The following is a 22,161-nucleotide window of genomic DNA, read 5'->3' on the forward strand; positions in this document are numbered from 1 at the left end:
CTACAAAACTTCTTACGTACAAAGAGAAAGACCTGTCTTTAACTTGGAAAAAGGACTATTTGTGTGATCGTGCTCTCAACCCAACTTGCAACTGCCTTTCTACCTAACTGGATACAGAATTTACTCCCCCCATATAATGGAACTAACATTTTCATGACATTATCCACCACTGAGCTAACAGGCTACAAATCAATGTAATAGAATTCGACTGCTTTGGGTCGTATTTCTTTTTTTTTTTTTTTTTGCGGTACGCAGGCCTCTCACTGTTGCGGCCTCTCCCGTTGCGGAGCACAGGCTCCGGACGCGCAGGCCCAGCGGCCGTGGCTCACGGGCCCAGCCGCTCCGCGGCACGTGGGATCCTCCCGGACCGGGGCACGAACCCGCGTCCTCCACATCGGCAGGTGGACTCTCAACCACTACGCCACCAGGGAAGCCCTGGGTCGTATTTCTTAAATGGTCCCATAAGCAAATACATCCAGCCTCACACATAAGCACCAACAATTTGCCACCCCGTAAGTTACGTTCCGTAAGGTTTCTGTTTGTTGCTTTTTAAAACATCAGTCTTCCCCCTTTCCCAGTAGGTATATAGGTAGAAAAATAAATGAAGTCAGCACTCTTTACTTCTCACTAGAATAAACTGTGACTCAAACACTCTGAGTGGTTATTTGCAAGGCTATAATTTTTTTAATGACAGATTTTCCTAAAAGAAACCACTATAACATCTGTCCAAGAACTCCAAGGGAAAACAAAAAATACATAAAAGATTAAAAGTCTATTACTTTAACAGCACATTGCCAAACACGGACAACTAGGATAAAATGCCAAGGAACCTTAAAAAATAACTTGAAAAGATGCAACGTTCAAGTCATTCAAACGTGTAGGGTCCACAAAGAACAGAAAAACAAGTCCGAGAACAGTTCTATTTGTGCCTGATGGGAACTCAGACTGCACCTCATCCAAGTTCATTCAGGTGTCTCAAACCAATAGATGTATGAGCAGAGTTTGTTTTTTTCTTCTTTGCTTGGAGATGCGCACGCAGATTAGAGGAGAGGAGAATCTACCAGATGCTGATGTAAGCGCAGCAGGCTTGGTTCCCCTCTGATAAAGTACGAAGGCAGATTTAGTTGACTCAAGCTTTACCAGTTTCCCTAAGAAAAAGTCTTATGCATGCTGAAACAGACGAGTTACTGAATTTGTCATGCTACGTATTTACAGCCATTTTCATAAAGTGAGCTCAATAACTTGACAGGATAAAAAAGGTAGTTGTGAATTTCTTATATAACCTTTTACAACGTGAATGACTTCGTGGGTAAATGACGCTGAAGTTCAAAGCCCCTCAAACACACATTAACAAGAAATTATTGACTGCATGAAGAGGCACACATCGTAGAAAATGCACACTTCACGGGGTTCCTGCATAGCAGGAAAGTCGCTACCACTACATAACAAATGGCTATGCCAACAGTTAGAGCTGCCACTCAAGGGTCCAACAGTAGAATTCCCTCAAAATCGCAAGGAGTGTTTGCATCACAGCAAGGAAACCTTTGGGAAGACAAGTACATATTTTGTTTGCAAAGATATTTTGTGTTGGACAATTTGAACATCACATAAACAAATCCGTTTTTGAATTGGGTATGATTTAAGGCAATGCTACTCAGACCTGAGGGGGAAAAAACCCACAGGAGTTTCTAGTTTTCTTCTGAAACTTTGACGGGTCAGAATCAGTGTCGGCAAGGATCCCCCCACTAAGCATTCAATGCACCATTAGGTATCTGCAGCTTACAAGATAGAATCCACTTTCATACTCTGAATATGAAATGGGCAATGTTATGTACTCTTCCTTGAAAACTGTAAAAAAACAAAACAAACATGGCAGCTTAGGTGTTTCATATTAAAATGTCACATGAGCATGAAGACAACTACACCTGGCGCACGCAAAGGAGCAGCCGCCCTCACGGCAAGCTCTCCGCAGCTGTATTTCTCTCATGACTGGCTGTGGTGTAGTGTGGAACGGTCAGGGATTCATAAATTAACTTTTAACATCAACTATAGACTAATGAATGACAATTAGACACAAGTAAGTTCAAAAGTTTTACATTTTGCTCCTGTTTGGCTGCTAAAGAGCAGCGATTTAAATCGATATAAAAACGTCTGACCACAAAGCTTGCTATACACATAAAGTACATAATCAAAAAGTAAGCAGCAACTGAATTTATTTAAACTTATCTGGTATATAGTATTTACATATTTGGGGGGAGAGCTCTCTGAAACCACCATGCTCCTCACTCCCCTTCCTGGCCTCTGCCCCCTCTCCGCCTGCCCCAGCCCCTCCAAATCGAAATCAAGTGCTCTGAACTATATACAACTGTACTTTGGCTAAGTGGGCTGGATGGCGCGACTCCTTCCCAGGTCTTGGAGTGGAAGAAAAGAAACAAAGTCTTGGAAATCATGTGCAGCCTGCTTTTCCGAGTAGCAGTGTACTGTAGCCAACAAATCTGTTCTTTTCACGGCAAGGGGGGCAAAGGGCCCCCGCACTTCACTCCCCAGTGTGAATGGGGCAAGATCCAAAGCCATTGGCCTCTCGCACCACAACAGGCCACCGGACAAAAAGGAAAGGAAAAGGTCATGACAGAGGCAGCAGCAAATCAACACAAGTTTCCCGACAAAGGAACTTCTCCTGCTAGCACTCCCCCCTTCCTCTCCCTCCCCTCCCACAAACTCATTGCCTTAAAATTAACTCATATCACGAGAACTCGGTACTCCGGTTAAGTGTCAGGTAAATATTAGAAAGAGTACATCTGTCACCGTGTATGCTTGAACTGGGACATAAAGCTTGGACACACAACATCACTGAAATTAACTTCCTAAAACAGATCCGGTCCACATAGTGCAGCCAATAAAACGTAAGAGTTTGTTCACAATCTGCCTTGTACAGGGTATTTATAGTCTTTCGATGCCATATAAATAGCATTTATACAGCTTAAACATTCAGAGACATGCACTGGGACTTTTTAGGTAGTACGAATTTCTTCACAATCACATGTGCAAATTTTACAGATCACTAAGTGAGTAAAGAGTAAGCTTAGGCTGGACCGTGTCTTGTATTATCTAACAAATTTAACGGGGGTTCAGAGTCATCCATAGGAAGAACCAGGCGTGTTCCCCGAATGACCAGTTCGTGGTCCCCGAATGCAAGCTCCCGATCCAGGGCATCTTCAGAACTGTTTCCCATAAATCTCCTAGGGGCACCGGACGATGCTGATTCAGTGTTCACGGTAGAATCTCCATACGTCAAACTAATATCGCCATCATTGAGAATAAGATCAGAGTCATCATCTTTCAACTGCTCCTGGTTCTAAATTCAAATAAAATAAGTTTTGCAAATTGTTATGAAATTCAAGAAACATTTCCAACAGCAGAATTTTCAAGGATGCCCTATTTAAAACGCTTCAGGGGCTGCTCCCTGCCCTCAGGATAAAGTCGAAAGTCCTCACCTTGGCTTAAAAGACACTGTGCGACTTGGGCCCCTCAGCTTCATCTCCCACCACCATCTGTTTCTCTGACCTCACCCGCCCCACTGTGTGCCCGAAGACTGGAGTGCTGACAGCTGCCCCAAAATCTCTCGTGCTTTCTCTTACGTCCTGTCTCCTCTCCCCTCCTTCATGTGTCTAGCACCTACTTATCACTGAAGTCTTGGCTGAAAGGTCACTTTCTCCCAGAAGTCTTCCTTGATCAACCAAGGCTAGCTCAGGTGTCCTCCTGTGTTCTCCCCTAGCGTCCTGTACTTAGTCTTCTCCCTTTGCATAACTACTCAGGCAGTGGTCTGCGCCACACACACCCCCACACACTAGACCCTAAGTCCCTTGTACACTGTACTTCAATCACCTAACGGTTTGGGGGCACAGAGAAAGTATTCGCTAAATGTAAGTTCAATTGATTGTTGAACAGAGTTATACAAATGAAGCTTTTACTGCCGTATCAACAATACCTAGAAATACTGAACCCTCACTACACACTTGTCACCCAGCTCAATGGGCTTTGGTTCTAATGGAAACTTTGGGGCCCAAAAGAATATAAATAAATAAAGTTCGAGAAAAGGGAAAAAATGTCTAGCATATATAGTGCCATTGTGGCAAATTAAAAAGTGTACATGTGCACAGGAAAGTCTAGAAGGTATTCAACAAAATGACAGCTCTGCATGACAGAATTGCGAGTGGTTTTTATTTTCTTATGTTTTTGTACTATCTGAAATTTTATTATAATGAGTATATATTACTTTTAAAAATCAGAAAGTCATTTTTTTAAAATATAGAGTAAGAATCATTCTAAATACTCATATTGATCTAGCAAAAAAAAAAAGTCTGTGACTAATACTCCTTGAGGGAAGTAGAGCTGACAGAAACATCCTACACTCAGCTCTCCTATCCTGTGCATGTTTAAAATCTTTAAATTTGTCTAAGAGGGTCAAATAGACTGAGGGCACGATTGGACAAAAATTTTAAAACTTAAAAAAAAATTTGCTGTTGCTAAAAATTTGCCTAAATACTCAAAGACAAAGGCATGTGAATTAAAAAACAAACAAACCCATTCCACCAACCAGCCATAATCCCTTCCTGCCCAATCCAGTTATAACAGTTAAGTCTAACAAGCGTGTCTATCGCTTAATTCAGCAATACTCAAAGCTCTGTGGTACCTTCACTCGTCAGCAGGGGCTCTTCAGCACCTTCTAATGCATTTATTAAGTTTCAGGTTTGGGGCAATATCTACCAAATTTTAAAATGCATATGACTTTTGACCCAGCAACTTAACCTTTAAAATCTATTCTTTATAACTTTATATTCTTGGGTAAATTTATATACACAAGGATATTCACTGTAAACATTGTTTGTAATAACAAAAGCACAAAAGGAGGAACAATGTAAAGGTCTAGCCACAGGAGACTAATTAAATCAATCTTGGCAAAACCACACTGTGCAGCCACCACTAGAGAGAAGGTAAGGGATCTCATGGACTCTTAGAAACATATCCATGCTGTATCATTAAGTGGAAAACGCAAGTAGCAGGACAATACTCTTATTATGATCCCATTTGTGTAAAACAATAACAAAGAGGGCTATATATACACATATAAGTTTGTGTAGATAAACTATAGCAGGGAGTATCCAAAATAAACCCTTAATAATGACTGCCTCTGGGGGATGGAGGTAGGAGAAAGAGAGCGACTTTTATTTTTCACTTTGTACATTCCATACTGTTTGAATATCTGGCTGCAAGCATGCTACTTTTATAATTTAATAAGTAGTTAACATAGCAAAACATAAAATTAAAAAATTAAGTTTTATGGTTGTTATGGGTTACATGGTATCCCCCCCCCCACACACACCCCACCAAGAGATGTGAAATCCTAACTCCCAGTACCTGTGAATGTGACCTTATCTGGAAATAGAGTCTTTGCAGGTGATCACATTAAGATGAGGTCCTTGGTGTGGGCCCTGATCAAGTATGACTGGTGGGTGCCCATATAAAAAGGGGAAATTTGGAGGCACAGACACACATGCACACACAGGGAGAACGCCAGGTACAGATGAAGACAGAGATCTGTGTGATGCATCTTCAAGCCAAAGGATGCCAAAGACGGCCAGCAAACCACGAGAAGCTGGAGAGAGCCCTCGGAAGGCCCTAGCCCAGCTGGCACCTTGACCTCAGACTTCTAGCCTCCAGAACTTGAAACAGTAAATTTCTGTTGTCAAGCCATTCAGTTTGGGGTACTCTGTTATGGCAGCCCAAGGAAACGAATAGAACAATGCCGTATTTTGCTATCCACAGGACACACAGGCATTGTGGAACTCTTCTGGCTTTTGGTGATGGCCAGTGGGTCTTTGGAATCCCAGAGCCAGACCTCACTGCTTTAACTGACAAAGCTGGCTGACCCCTCAGCACAGAGCCACATGGGCTAACAGGGTAAAGAGGGAATGGGGGCCGTGCTTGATACGGGAGCCTGGGGAAAGTGGGAGGGAGGGACAAGACAACACGGGGTGTTCCCCCCAGCCTACCAGTAGTCTGTCGGAACTGTGCACTGACTCAACATAACACAACGCTGCAGAGTGCTCCTCCCTGACCCAGGTGCCACCCCTGCTAAGACTCCTCTTCCCCATCCATTCTCTGCGGGATCTGCTCGAAAACACCACGGAGGTGGTCACAGGGAACTGGAGGGTGCACGTCTACACTGCTTTACCACAGCCTCATCTCTCAACTCAAGGTGTTGCATCAGAGTAGTCAAAATTGGTGGGTTTTGTTAACATGGGGACTTTATTTGATGCACCAGATTATTTTTGAAGGGTTGGGTTAGAAGTAAAGGTTTTTAAAAAAGAACTTGAAAAATTAAATGTTCATAGTTTAAAATAAAAACCCGTTAGCATTTGTCATTTCTTTCTTTGTGGCAATACCTGCTGAATCACTAATCTTTTTTTTTCATCAGAAAGCGTTTACAGTATCATGACTTTATTCATACTGATTTTCTTCATCATATGCATGAATCACTAATCTTATGTCTGCAGCTAAGGAAAAAATATGGAATCTAGATTATATCTAGATATATCCATGCCTCCCAGCGATACGGTACACAGGTAGATAAACGTTCCCTAATACCTGAAATAAAAGAGCATCTGTTGCACTTTAGGGGCATCAAAAAATGTTTTAGTAATCCTCTTCACATGACTGTGACGACCCTGATTTATAGATTACAATATACGCAGTTAGTACTAAGCTCAGGCCACATGCTGCAAATAAATGAAAACCAGCATGGAAATAGAATTATTTACTAAAATCACTGACAGTAAGATGAGATGCTATTCTATATCTTTTTTCAAATGACGGCTCAAAGGCTGTGAATTATATTTATAGATTTCAGTGCATTTTCTGGCTGAGCAAAATATGTTTATATTCCTGCTTGTGGATTTTATACCTTAAACGCAAGCAAAGCAAAACAAAACAAAAAACAAGTAACCCATCCATAGAGCAGATAATTTTAAATTTAACTTAATGAAGAACTTAGGTTCTGGATAAAACCAACTTACCTCATAAGCCTGGGGGCTGGTTAGGCATCTCGCAATGGGTCCACAGCAGGCAGGGAGGGTTGTCGTAAGAGGAGGTCCACTGTGCGTCAGCAGAGGCTTCAGATAGCTGTGCCAGTTAAGGAAGAGCTGTGTTCCTTTCTTTACCAATTTAAAAGAACAATCTGTTTGATAACAATCACTGTCACAGTGTACCTACCAATTCAGAGAGCAAATGTTGTCCCATTTCATGACCCTATTATGCAACGGGAGGGAGATTTTATTATTATCTCTGTTTTACAAATATGGAAACTCAGGCTCATAGAAGTCAATGATCTGCCTAAAGTCACACAATTAAGTAAACGGAGGACCAATACTCGAACCCAGATTGGTTTGATTCCAAATCCTATGCCCTTTCCACTATATCATATTGCCTTTCTGATTTTACTAAAGCCAAAATGAAGACAAAATCGCTCTCAATTTAGCGCTGAAGGAGACACAGAAGAAAGTAAAGAATGGTAAGAGCCTAAAAAGAGATTAAATATTCCAGTAGTAGAATAGAGTAATAAAAATGGTTTTAATTATTTATTGTAGATTCAGCTGGCCTCTTCAATGAGTTGAAACTTTAGTATCAAAGGAAACTCAATTCTAAAAACATTAAAAAAATTATGCATCATGAGGTCCTCTGTCATAGACTCTTATTTCAGTATTCATCTATTCTCCAAAAATAAAAATAAAAACAGATGCAACAATATATTTGATACTCAGAAGAAAAAAAGAGGGAATCATGAGAAAAAGCAGAAAAAGGGAGAAAGACACATACATATTCGCTACTTTCTAAAATTACAACTTAAGGTTGTTCTCAATTAAAAATGAGGAGGCCAAAGAAATTTACATAAATTCACATATTTATAAACTCTAAGATTAAAGTACTTCATATAAACACACTTACATAGTTCATAAAACATCTTGCCACACAAAACCACTGAAAATCTGGAATGATGAATTCTACTAGTGCATTAAGTATAGAAAGTACCAGATCGTAGTTTAGTGGTACTTAACAGGCTAGTACTGAGGCTAATAAGTCTTGGTATTTAACTCTATAAGAACAAATTCCCTAAAAACTAAAACTTACCAAATATTGACAAAAGGAAATCTGAATAGTCCTGTATTTATTAAAGAAACTAAAAACCTTTTCATACAAAAAGTTCCAGGCCCAGAAGGCTTCACTGGTTAAAATCTTCCCAGACTTAAGAAATAACACCAATCTTACACAAACTCCTCCAGAAAAATAGAAAAAGAGAAAATTCTTCCCTACCCGTTTTATAAAACTAGCACAATCTTCCTATAGAAACTTGACAAGGACATTACAAGAAAAAAAAAATCACGAGCCAATACCTCTCATGAAAAGACACAAAAACCAGACACAAAATATTAGCAAATTAAATCTAGTGACATACACAATGAATAATATCATAATCAAGTGGGATTTGTTCCAGCAATGTAAGATTGGCTTAACATTCAAACAATTGATGAAAATCAGCAAGATAACACACTAAAGGAGAAAAAAATAAATACACGACCATCTCAGTTGATGTAGAAAAAGCATCTAATTATATTCAATACCTATTTATGGTAAGAACTCTTAGCAGACTAGAAATAGAAAGGAATTTTCTTACATTGATCAAGGATATCTCAAAAACTGACAACTAACATCATACTCAATGGTGAAATACTGAAAAATTTCCCCCTTAGGTCAGGAATAAGACAAGAATGCCCACTATCATCACTTATATTTAACATTGTACTGGGAATGTCCAGCCAATATAATAAGACATAAAAAAAATTACAAGGTATTGGACAAGAAAAAATCAAACATTATTATTCACTTGGTTATATGCATAGAAAATAGAAACTAAAAACTATTAGAAATGTAAGTGAACTTAACAAGATTGCTGGATACAAGGCCAATATATAAAAATCCAATTGTATACCTATATATTAAGGGCAAAAATGTAGAAAATAAAATAAAATGAAATACATACCATTTAAAATAGCACCCAAAATACCAAATATAGAGAGATAAATATAATGAAAGATGTGCAAGACCTGTCACTAAAAACTATAAAACATTAAAGAGAGAAGTTAAAGAAGATCTAAATAAATGGAGGGATATACCGTGTTCATGGATTGGAAGACTCAATATTGTTAAAATGTCAGTTCTCTCCAAATTCATCCACAGATTTAATACAAATTCAATGATTTGCCAGCAGGTTATTTTCTGTGTGTGTGTGAGCATGAGTGTTCATGTATGTATGGAAAATGACAAGTTGTTTCTAAAATTTAGATGAAAATGCCATGGACCTAAAATAGCTAAGGCAATACTAAAGAATGACAAACCTGTAGAATTTCTCCTATTGGATAGCAAGACTTATTAAAAAGTACAATAATTAAGAGAGTGTGGTATTGATGTAAAAATAGACAAACAGAAAAGACGGTCCGGAAACAAGAACCCCCTGACTTATATGGCCAAGTGATTTACAACAAAAGTTCCACTGCAATACAGTGGGTTAAGGATGGCATTTCCAATAAACGGTGCTGGGTCAACTGAATACTCATACGGGAAAAAATAGGTCTTGACCCACACCTCACACTATACACAAAAATTAATTTGTAATGGATCGAAGACTTAAATGTGATAGTTAAGACAATCATATGTTTAGAAGAAAACATAGGAAAATATCTTCATGACCTTGGGATATAAAAGATGTCTTAAGACACAAAAAGCACTAACCATAAAAGAAAAGATTAATGAAATAAGCTTCATTAAAATGAAGAATTTCTGTTCCTCAAAAGACAGGATTACAAAAATGAAAAGGTAAGCTATAGATTGGGAGAAGATAGTCACAATACATATAACTAACAAAGAACTCAATTCAGGAATGTAGAAAGAACTACAAGTAAATAAAAAAAAGATAAGACAGTTCAAATAAACAGTGAGCAAAAGAACCGAACAGACACACTTCATAAAAGAGGATATCCAAATAGCCAATAAACATATGAAAGGAAACCTCACTGGTCATCAGAGGAATGCAAATTAAACCACATGAGATATCACCACACACCCACTGAAATGGCTAAAATTTCAAATGCTGACCAATACCAAGTTTTGGAGGAGATGTGGAACAACTTAACTTGCTTGTGGGAGTGTAAATTGGTTACAACCACTCTGGAAAATGGGTTGGCAATATCTATTAAAGCTAAACATACACTTGCTCCAAATTCCACTCTTAGGTGGAAGAGAAATGAGTGCCTATGTTCATCAAAAGATGTACAAACAGGGAATTTCCTGGTGGTGGTTAAGAATCCGCCTGCCAGTGCAGGCGACACGGGTTCGAGCCCTGGCCAGGGAATATCCCACATGCCGCGGAGCAACTAAGCCCGTGCGCCACAACTACTAAGCCTATGCTCTAGAGCCTGCAAGCCACAACTACTGAGCCCACATGCTGCAACTACTGAGCCGGTGTGCCTAGAGCCCATGTTCTGCAACAAGAGAAGCCACCGCAGTGAGAAGTCCACGCACCACAACGAAGAGCAGCCCCCACTCGTCGCAACTAGAGAAAGCCCACCCACAGCAACAAAGACCCAATGCAGCCATAAATAAATAAATTAATTAAAAGATTATTTTAAAAAAAGATGTACAAACAAATGTTTAGCTTTATTTATAATCGTCAAAAGCAGGAAACAACCTAAATGTTTATCAACAATAGTTTCTGAGATATCCTTGACCAAAAAAAAAAAAAAAGAAAGAAAAAGAAAACCCCCCAAAACCAAAACCCTGTAGTATATTCATACTATTTATGGAACACTACACAGCAATGATAAAGAATGAATTACTGGTACAGGCAACAATATAGATAAGTTACACAATGTTGACTGAAAGAAGCAAAACATAAAGTAATACATAGTATATAATTCTATTTATATGAAGATCAAAAATAGGTAAAACTAATCCATGTTGCAAGAAATCAGAACAGTGGCCGCCCTTTTGGCTGGGATAGGGTAGGCCTTCAGAGAAGGCATTACTGACTGCAGGGAACACAGGGAGCCTTCTGGGGTGCTTGAAATGTTCTTCATATCTTTATATGGGTGGCAGGCACACAGGTGTATACATAAGTCAAAATTCATTAAGCCGTACCCTTAAGATTTGTATATATTACAAATATATATTTAAGTTATATATTAAGATATATTTAAGTTATATCTCAATTATAACAAATGAACAAACTGACTGCACAAAGGAAGTGAAATCTAGAATGATGAATGATTAATTCTACTAGGGCACTAGGTATTAAAATTACCAAGTCTTAGTCTAGTAGTACTGAGTCAAACAATTCTTGGTGGTCACTTCTATAATATAAAAAAATATTATTCTACTCTTTCTCTACATTAGGATCATTTAATTATTTTGTATATTATGCAGAAAATATACAAAACATTTATGAAGGAAAAACTAAACAATTTTTGTTAAATCAGAGGGATGAAAAAAATCCCAAGAGATATGGGAGTGGCTTATACCCAAAATGCTGATAATGGAGCCAAAAGTAATGACATAATCATTAAACAATTTTTTTTTTTTTTTTTTTTTTTTGTGGTACGCAGGCCTCTCACTGTTGTGGCCTCTCCTGTTGCGGAGCACAGGCTCCGGACGCTCAGGCTCAGCGGCCATGGCTCACGGGCCCAGCCGCTCTGCGGCATGTGGGATCTTCCCGGACCAGGGCATGAACCCGTGTCCCCTGCATCAGCAGGCGGACTCTCAACCACTGCGCCACCAGGGAAGCCCTCATTAAACAATTTTAAGGAGCCAGGATCTCTCTCCCTCTAATAGGAGTCTTAATACCATAGATAAGCGAGCATTCATGTTTCCATACATTAATTTTGAGTACTCGCAAAAAGTGAATGTAAAAACCTAGCAAACAGAATATAGTAAATAGTAGCTTCTAATGATAATTGTCAAGCGCATTTTTCTTAAACACAGAAGGTTTTGATCAGAAAGTCAAAAGCAAGGGGAAAACATTTTACATGGTTGTCCCAAATTTGCTTCAATGGAACATAAACCAGGTTTTGAATCCCTTACTGATAAGTCTCAGCCAGAAAGAACTCCATGGTCCCTTTTTCTAGTTCAACTTTCAAATAAGAAATTCATTTTAATAAATAGTGAGTGATAAAATGTTTTTTAAAAGGCATGATTTAAACAGGTTATTATATATAACCCGACCCAAAGTATAGCTATGAAGAAGACTGTTACGATAGGACAAGAAAGAAATCTGGTAAACAATGAAGCACTGGCATTCTGAATGGAGAGGAGAATCTCCCAGTCTGTGGAAAGGTCAGAGAAAAAAAGACATCGCTGACTACTGCGGTACCTAGCATCACTGAATTTCTCATTCTCATGTTTTTTCCTAAGGCACTCTTTCCTCTTTTACTGTAACAAGCACACTGACAAGCACCAACAAATCCCTTTTGCGGCATTCACTCGGTTAGCTAAAGGACAATAAATATTAAAGTTTGCTCAATAAATAAACCTATATATCAAAACAAGTCTATCATAAGGGCTCCTGAGTCCCTGCACACAGCAGGCTTATGCAATAACCAGTCCTTACTGGTTCCATGGGTTTTCAGAGGATTCATCTGTGTGGGTTTCCTCTGGTAACCTTCTCTACTACACTGAAGAGGAAAGGGAAGACCAAAGGCAGGTTTTATATTCCAGTTCAGGAAGAGAGTGGTCAAAACCGTTGTTCCATTAAACTCTAGTTGTCCATGTCCATACTACCATTTTTTTTCTCAGTTAAGGATACTTATGATCAAAGTTATACCATATCCGGAAAAGCCAGGCACTCTCTGCTTTGGTAGTTCTTCTTTCACTTTCAGGAATACCCTGCAAACAGATAATAAATCAATACATACACAAAGATAAAAACACATTTATTTAAGAGTCATTTCTTTGTAGAATCAGGAACATAGTCTACCACATACGAGATATTCTCCAACATGGGTAACGTGAGAAATTTAATAGCTTGTACACTGCGGCTTGGGAATAAAAAATTGAAGTGTTTTTCTGAACACTTCTATTACTCAGGCTGCTTACTGATTTATGAGTCTACTGGCATTTAAAAAAATCAGTGTGGGATAATCCACCCCCTAAATCTGAAAGGCTTACACCCACGTGAACTGCACCTTAAGTAGAAAACATCCCATCAACATCCCGATCTTTGGGAGTTGTCATGGGTCCCAAAGTTAACTGGCATTTTCAAAGTTGTTACTATGTTCTTAGAACACTAGCAAAATGTAAGTAAGTAGGGAAATTCCATGTTAAGCCTGACTGGGTAGGAGGGAAAAGTAACACAGCAAGCAGGCCTCTTCAAAAACAGCTCCCCCAAAACATAAACTGGGTCCTTATGTGTGATATGATGTGGTCAGTCAGCAGTGGCGCTGTTAGGCCACCTGGTTCGTCTCGGCTCTGACATGAACTAGTTGGGCAACTCCCTTTCCCTCTCTCCAGGGGAGTTTTTTCATGTATACAATGTCACTCGAAGGCTCTTTCCAGCATGAATGTTCTATGTTTCCGGGATTTTCGAAGAGTATGGAGTTTAGATTCTGGGTTTTGGTTCCTGTTCTTCCTGATTTTCGAAATAAATGAATCTTCCTCTCAACATGTATCAAAACATAGACAATATAAAAATGTTTGAGAACACTGTATGGGTTTACAAGAGTGGAGAATCACCCACATTTCCTTTCACATCAGGAGGCATTGGTTTGCATGTCTCCGCTTTTTGAAGAGAGACGAATCTGTAAATCTCACACGATCCTCTCACCACATGAGCACCTGTACACCCAACTCCCACACGCTCCGTAGTTACTAAAATCTTTCTCTGGGCTTCCCAGCAGACACTCAAAATACTGAGCAAACAATATACTGAGCCAAGGCATCCATACGGTTTTGAGGGCAAGGTAAAAATGATATTTTTTTCCTGGATGTCACAGCTGCTACTCACCTACCTGGCTCTCTCCCTGCCACTCCATTTCCATTTGTCCTCTGTGGCGACAGAGGGGACATAGCAGGTGGAGACTTATGCAGATGGTGATCAAGCATTTGTCCAGGGACCTGTTTGGTAACTCTTCTTGTTTGGCCGTGGGGGTGGAGGCACTGAGGAGCTATTGCCCCTTGGAAAGCACCCCAGCAGCTCGCCATCATGGGAATTTATCCAGCCTTGTACAAATAGTTCAAGCCCATGAAATTATACTTTAAGGTTCTGACCACAAAAGGGGCAAGTACTTACTATGTCACGTACACACTCAGCACTCAATAGCTAGCAAAATTAGCATTCAGGAAATGAATCTGATAAAAAAATTTTTTAAACTACACTCTGAAGACAAATAAACCAGGGCTTGTTTCAGGCAAGAAAAAGAACTGTGTTTTTAAAGAGATGCTTTCCATCTTCAAAAACCTCATTTCTGTGATTCCCCATCTCATGTCTAGGGCAGAGGCACATAGTCAGTGGTGCTCAGAAAGCATTAACAAGTGGCGGGAAAATACCAGAAAAGGGCGGTCAGTCTAGGGAAGGCACTGCGTCACACTGCACTCAGTCTACCAGGTTCAGGTTCAGAGGAACAACTGAGAAAGTGACACATGGAAGTAAGCAAGGAAACATGGGCAAGGCTGAGGCACGGGGTAAGAAAGCACATTCTCCTGAACAGGCAGGGAAGACTGGCTGAAGAGTCCAACACTTCTGGGCAGTTCTCAAGGGCAGCTGCTGGTCATCCAATTTGAAAGTTACACAGGAAGAGCAGCTGGAGTGGGGCTTACATCAGAGACAAGCCTTCATGCGCAAACCAAAGTGGAAAAAGCCTCCCTGTGCCAGAGCAGTCACTTGAAAACCCAGGAGCACTTAAGGGACTGCTCTCGTCTGTGGCCAAAGCCCAGGTTGGCCCGAAGATAGGAGAGCTGTCACCCTTGATAACCACACGCTGCCTAAAATTCAGTTTTGTCTCTATCGAGCAGTGAGAAAAGCCAGGAATGATGTCAGTTAAAAGCTGATGCAAATAGGACAGGATCTAAATAATAGTGACATGAAGTCTACAGTAGATTTGTTTTCTTTCCAAGCGACTACACATTTGACAGAAATGCCAGAGACAACACAAATGCATATTTACCAAATGTTCTTGGTCTGAATCAACACCAACCCTAAAGGAGAAACACAAAAGGAAAATGAGATCTTGAAGTCAAAAGAAAAATTGTCTATTCACATATGGGCACTGTCAGGCAACTACTTTTCTCAACGCAGAAGCTATGGAATGCTTAATATTTTCGTGCTTCTCGATGGCTGGTGACGTAGACTTTTGGCTCCCGCCACTCTCCTTAGCAGCAGCTTGGACCCTAAGGCAAGCAGGGTCTACTAATATTCTCTTCCTGCAACCCAATCCCACTTACCAGTTTCAGAAAAAGAACTTTTTCTTCTCTAAGTCCACTATAAGCAGGAGTCAGGGAAAGCAGCATTGCCCCAGTGGTTAAATAAGAACTACAATGTAGTTCCAGAAACAAGGCTGGCCCATTGCAGTTCCAGGAGGGAGCTGCATGTTTTCGGACCTCTCGGCTCTCACGGCAACATCCTCTTATGATGACTGCAGAGAGGGTCCAATTACAGGGGTTTTCCCATAGGCTAATGGATAGACATTAGCCTTGGTTCTTCAGAATTCTTTCTTATCTGCTTTCCGTATCCCAGGGAACAGCTTCATTATGAAGAAGCTCTCTTTGACTCCTCTACCCCCTCAGCACAAGCACTCACCAACCCCGCTCATTCTTCCTCTAAACTGCTTCTCAGGTCTTCTCTCCTTTCCAACTGCTCAAGCTCGGGCCTCATTCCGACTCATGGGGTCTGGAGCAACTGGCTGTAAGGTTGCCCAGCTGCCAGGCTCTCCCCTAGAGTTAGCCGTCTAAAGCAGACAACTAACTCACTGGCTTGTTCCCTGGACAAAAGACTCTGAGAGCAGCTTGCAACCCAGAGGGTCAAGTTGAAAGTCCTTTGTGTGGTATGCAAGACTCTACAAACTAGCCTCCCCCGCCACTCCAGCCTAGCTTTCCCCTCATCCTCGCCCACATACCCACTGTTAGCCAGACCCGACTGCTCCTCTCCCCAAATCCTGTCCTCTCCCGAGCCTCCATGCCTCTGCTCATGGTGTTCCCTCTATCGGAAATGTACTGCCCCTTATTTTTCTTTTTGTCCTCCTTTTTCAAGTTCCAAAGGAACCATTCTATGGTTCCTTCAGGCGGGATTTTTCCTCTGTGCTTTTACAGCACTTTCTAGATTCCTTTATTATAATACTTAGCACAGTACAGTTATTTACCTGTCAGTCTCCCCCAAAAGACTGTGAGCTCCTTGAGGGTAAAGGCCATGTCTCAATTCATCTCCGTATCCCCAGAGTCTAGCACAGTACCTGACACACAATAGGTGCTCAAATGTTTATCGATTAAGGTCACTACTACAGACAATACAGAAAAAATAGCAGTGTGAGAAGCTGTAGCAGGAGCAGCCCAGTAACACCGAAGGGAGGAAAATGATGCACGACCTTATCTGGAAGGCAAGTGAATCAGGGCCAAAGACTTGAAAACAGATGGCCACGACCAGATTCAGAATTGAAAGAAACGCTCATTTCTTCCTTGTTGAGATGGCCAGAAGCTGTTTAATATCTTCTTAGCCAGATTAAACTCTAATCACATTTGTGTATCTCAAGTGACATCTAGTGGTCTTGAAGACAGCACATTTGTTTTTTTTGTTTGTTTTTTTAAAATAAATTTTATTTATTTATTTATTTATTGGCTGCATTGGGTCTTCGTTGCTGTGTGCGGGCTTTCTCTAGCTGGGGTGAGAGGGGGTTACTCTTTGTTGCGGTGCACGGGCTTCTCATTGTCGTGGCTTCTCTTGCTGCAGAGCACGGGCTCTAGGTGTGTAGGCTTCAGTAGTTGTCGTATGTGTGCTCAGTAGTTGTGGTCTGCAGGCTCTAGAGCTCAGGCTCAGTAGTTGTGGCGCACAGGCTTAGTTGCTCCACGGCATGTGGGATCTTCCCGGGCCAGGGCTCCAACCTGTGTCCCTTGCATTGTTAGACAGATTCTTTTTTTTTTTTTTCCGGTACGCGGGCCTCTCACTGTGTGGCCTCTCCTGTTGCCTCTCCCGTTGCGAAGCACAGGCTCCGGACGCGCAGGCTCAGCGGCCATGGCTCACGGGCCCAGCCACTCCGTGGCATGTGGGATCTTCCCGGACCGGGGCACGAACCCGTGTCCCCTGCATTGGCAGGTGGACTCTCAACCACTGCGTCACCAGGGAAGCCTGGCAGTCAGATTCTTAACCACTGCGCCACCAGGAAAGCCCCCTCAAGACAGCATATTTGTAATTCTCAGATGAAACAGTACTGGAGGCCAAGTCAAGGTAATAAAATTTCTCAGGGCAGTTATTATCTGCCAGGCACTGTGCTAAGCACAGGGCATAGACATGAGTTAGACACGGCCCTGCCCTCAAGGAGCTCACAGACTAGTGGGGGAGACAGACACAACTAGAGCATAATCTCTAAGGGCTTTGCAATCCAAGAGAGCTGGGTTCCAATCTGACCTCATCTCCTTTCCAGCTGTTTGAACTCAGTCAAGTTATGCAGCCCTATGAACTGCAGTTCGATCACCTGGAAAATGGGGATGACAGACCCCATACAGAGTCGCTGCAAGGATTAAACAAGAAAATGTGTCTAAAGATTTTAAAACAGTATCCCATACAACACTAACATCTCTAAATGGTAGCTCTTATAACAATATCATTATTACAAGGCTGACTGAAACACGTGCTGTAACAGAGGTACTCCATGTTAAGCAGACGGAAGAGTGGTGCCGAGAGAAAAGCAGAGGGCAAAAGGAGGAGGCATTTGAGCTGTGCCATCTCCTGGGAGTGAAAGAGAATTCCAGGCAGAGGCAACAGTGAGCAAAGGTTCAGAGATGGAGAAATGCAAAGTATGTGTGGTAAATGACAAGGAGTCAAAGGTGACTGTCACAGACTATGCGAAAGGACCTACGAAGAGCTGGCTGGCTCTCACTCACTGAGGAGCCGTCGTCCACGCAACAGGACAGATCATGTCACTTTCTTGCTTTCAAATCCTACAAGATTGCCAATTTGGATTTTAAAATCCAAACTCCTTACCGTGTCCTACAAGACCCAATAGCAGGGGTCCACAAACTATAGCCCACAGGCCAATTCGGTGCACTTCCCGCTTTTGTGAATAAAGTCTTGTGGGAACACAGCCACGGCAACAGATTCACATATTGTCTATGGGACTTTCACGCTGGAGTTGAGTAGCTGAGACAGAGACCATACAGCCTTCAAAGCCTAAAATATTACTCTCTGGCCCTTTACAGGACACGTTTGCCAACCCCTGCCCCTAAAGGATCTTGCCCACCTCGTTTCCTACCTACCTTTCAGTCACTGTAGTCCAGCTAGGTGGGCTTTGTTTCTTTTCATTCAATAGGCTACATTTGTGCCTACCTCAGGGCCTTTGCACATGCTCTCCCCTCTGCCTGGACTGCTCTTCCTCCTGCTCACCATTTAACTGGCATCAACTTGTCATTCAGGTAGACTGAGCTCAAATCTAACCTCAGAGAGACCTTTCTTGACCTCCACCTATAAAATACATCTATCCCCATCTACTATCATAGTACCTTGTTTGCCATCATAGCATTTAACATCGTCTAAAATTGTCATCTTCATTTATTTACTTGCTAGCTTACTATCTGTCTTCTTCCACCACAGTATAGACTTTATGAGACCAGGGACCTTTTCTATCTTATTACTATCACTGCACCTCTCCAGACCAGGGTCTCTTAACCTTCATATCACCATCTTGGTCCAGATCATTCTTTGTTGTGAGGGCTGCTCTGTGCACTGGAGGACGTTCAGCAGCATCCTTGGCCTCCCCTCTTAGATTGTGACAATCAAAAATGTCTCCAGGCACTGCCAAATGTCCCTGGCAGGGGGGATCACCCCCAGTTGAGAACCACTAAATTAGAGAACCACGGCACATAGTTGGTTCTCAATCAGTATTTATCGAATGAATGAATAAAAGGCTTTACAGACATTAGCTCACTGAATCCTTACAACAACCCTGGGAGGGAGGTACTGTTACACACATCACAAATGGGGAACCTGAGGCTGAGAAAGGTTAAAGAACTTGCTCAAGATCACAGAATTACTAAACGAAGGGGCAAGAACTCAAAGTCAAGTCTGATGCTGCGTGAATCTTAAACCCGGAGGACTTTTTAGTATCCTCACAGTTGTACTAGACAAATTTGGGGGGAGGTAAGAAAAACTTAAATTCCGGTCTCTGTTTGAAAAGAGGCCCCAACCCCCCCCCCCCCAAACAACAACAACAGTAACAAGAGTTAACCTAAGACTGTAAGGTAATGGATACAACTGAATGCCAAACTATGCTACAGGACAGGCAAGATGAAGCCAAAAAGCTTGCAAAGCTGGTGAGGTAGATTCGACTTTATGTGAATAGGTAGGTTTTTGTGGGGGTTTTTTTTGGGGGGGGTAAGCGTGGGTATTTGGTTTGGTTTATGTGGAAGGCAGTTAGGGAAGAGAACTGATTCTACTTAAACACTGAGACTCCACTTAAGACTGTTATTTTTCCTAAATTATCTTACATTTAATTTTGTTGTTCTTAGTAGAATAAGGAAGAGCCTTCATTTACAAGCTCTTGAGGAAAAAAAGGAGTTTAATCCTTCGAAAATGGACCACCCTCATTTCTTGATGCAGCATTCTAGGAGAAATTAAGTGAGACTGGAGGCTCCTCTGTCCACCATTTAATGATATGTATGACCTTGAATAACTTAGAAACTTTCTAAGCCTCTATTTCCTCACTTGTAAATGGAGCGATTGTCATTAGACAAATACGTAAAATGTACCTAGCACAATGCCTAGCACATAGTAGGTGCTCAACAAATGCCAGGTCCTCCCTGAAGTAATAATCAGGGTTACAAGAACATTATTTTGGTGTATTTTCAATTATCTACAATAATAGCACAGGCATTGTAAGAAAGGGATTTGAACAGTAAAGGGAGAGAAAGGCAGTAACAACATTCAAAGTCTGATTGAGCGCCGGTTGCAATTTAGAGTGTTAAGAGAAAGGCATAATAGAATGAAAAAAAATGGAGAACAGATTCTGTAAGATGTGAAATACTGTTTTCTCTAATGAACCTTACACATGCTGGAAGCTCAGTAGCTCTTAAGGTCTATGAAGTTACAGCCAAACACAGAAGTAAAATCTACAAAGGCTTTAGCAACATACACTGCTATACCCATGGAAACAAAGGCAGAACTCTTGAGATACAAGGGAGCTTTCCAATTGAATACATTAACTAGTGTGCATTCAAGACTAAGACGTCAAAACCTTGGCCTTGGATTGTCAGGTCAGGAACCATGCTGATCATGAAGATGAGAAAGAATGACAATATCCAGTTGTGATTGGGGTTGGGGTAAACCGGACTGCCTCATATACTGCAAATATAAGAAAATTTTTGATCCGGTCTGGTAATACGGATCATAAACCTTAAATAGAGGCATATGGGCTTCCCTGGTGGCGCAGTGGTTGAGAGTCCGCCTGCCGATGCAGGGGACACGGGTTCGTGCCCCGGTCCGGGAAGATCCCACATGCCGTGGAGCAGCTGGGCCCGTGAGCCGTGGCCGCTGAGCCTGCGCGTCCGGAGCCTGTGCTCCGCAACGGGAGAGGCCACAACAGTGAGAGGCCCGCGTACTGCAAAAAAAAAAAGAGGCATATCCCTTGACCAAGCAATTCCACTTTTTAGGAATGCATCCTAAGGAAATAGATAAGTGCACAATGGTGTATGCATTTACAAACGTTCACACTCAGTAAGAGCAAAATCCTCAATTGTTAGCCTTAACAGCAAAATCCTAGAAACAATACAAAAGTCCAATGGTAGGGATTTGGTTAATAAGTTATAATATACGCAGCCACTAAAATAGTGATATTTACTAACATAAATGTCTATGCTATATTACATTTAAAAATCAGTTTACAAGAGTACCTGAAGTGTTGCCCCTTTTTGTTCAAAGAATATGTAAAAGCACAGCAAGAGGTCTGGGCAAGACATCCCTCAAAAGTGTTAACAACAGTTTTTATTCTTCTTTTGCATATTTTCCATTTTTGTCTGTACTACATGTTATATACTTTTTAAAAGGAAGAAATGAAATATTAGGGACCTGTCAAAGCTCAAAATTGTCTCATGATTAAAACAACCCATATTATATTTTAATATTAAAATGAGGGCCCCTCGCTACTTACCTTATGTGCAAGCATGACAGCATGGCGGTGGTGCCACCACCAAACACCCACACAGTAAAAAACACGATCAGAAGCGTGGTGCTGAACATCATTTGGCGGGCGTAAGTGGCGGTATCTCGAATGGCCAAGGCAAATGCCATTGCACCACGAAGGCCTACAGGGAATGGAAGAAGGACTATGTGAGCTTCATAAATTCAGAGAAATAGGGCACATTCTGAGACCTTAGAAGAGCATGAACAAATACGTAGCATATTTTAACATACAAAAGTATATACAAACAAATACAAAAAGAATTAGTAGATGATACAGGCATTGATCGTTTAACAATTTTTTGAAATCTGTTTTAAAATTTACTTACACTAAAGTTCACTCTTTTGGGTGTACAGTTCTATGAATTTGACAAATGTATAGAGGTGTGTGACCACTACTACAAGTGAGACACAGAGCGGTTTCATCGCCCCTCTCCCAAATTCGTTTGTGCTACCCTCATTTTAGTCTAAACTCTCGTCACCCTACCAAACCCTAGCAACCACTGATCTGCTCCGCATCACTGGGCTTTTGTCTTTTTGAGAATGTCGCGTAAATGGAACATATGGTACGTAACCATTTGAGCCTGGCTTCTTTCACTCAGCATGATGCCTCTGACGTCCATGCATGTTGTTGTGTGTATCACTAGTTTGTTCTTTTTAGTGCTGAGGAGCATTCCATGGCA

At 41.2% G+C, this 22,161-nt stretch overlaps 1 protein-coding gene and 1 non-coding gene across 3 annotated transcripts in view; both read right to left on the minus strand.

The window, feature by feature from the left end:
* Window positions 1-674: 674 nt before the first annotated feature.
* SLC9A6 (solute carrier family 9 member A6) overlaps window positions 675-22,161 on the minus strand; it is a 52,953-nt gene continuing 31,466 nt past the window's right edge. The window contains exons 12-17 of one of the 2 annotated variants that reach the window (XM_060086701.1): window positions 21,450-21,603; window positions 16,458-16,547; window positions 15,267-15,297; window positions 12,911-12,990; window positions 7,077-7,182; window positions 675-3,355 (exon numbers count right to left, since the gene is read on the minus strand). In XM_060086701.1, the coding sequence (XP_059942684.1) occupies window positions 3,083-3,355; window positions 7,077-7,182; window positions 12,911-12,990; window positions 15,267-15,297; window positions 16,458-16,547; window positions 21,450-21,603 (734 nt within the window). In that variant the 3' untranslated portion in view covers window positions 675-3,082. The remainder of the gene's footprint in view (window positions 3,356-7,076; window positions 7,183-12,910; window positions 12,991-15,266; window positions 15,298-16,457; window positions 16,548-21,449; window positions 21,604-22,161) is intronic. The other variant, XM_060086700.1, reaches the window with a different exon arrangement.
* Window positions 6,471-6,533, minus strand: LOC132482799 (small nucleolar RNA Z39). Its single transcript, XR_009530966.1, has one exon. It is a non-coding gene; the product is annotated as a small nucleolar RNA Z39 (small nucleolar RNA).

Source organism: Mesoplodon densirostris, chromosome X (genome assembly GCF_025265405.1).
Source record: "Mesoplodon densirostris isolate mMesDen1 chromosome X, mMesDen1 primary haplotype, whole genome shotgun sequence".
NCBI lineage: Eukaryota > Metazoa > Chordata > Mammalia > Artiodactyla > Ziphiidae > Mesoplodon > Mesoplodon densirostris.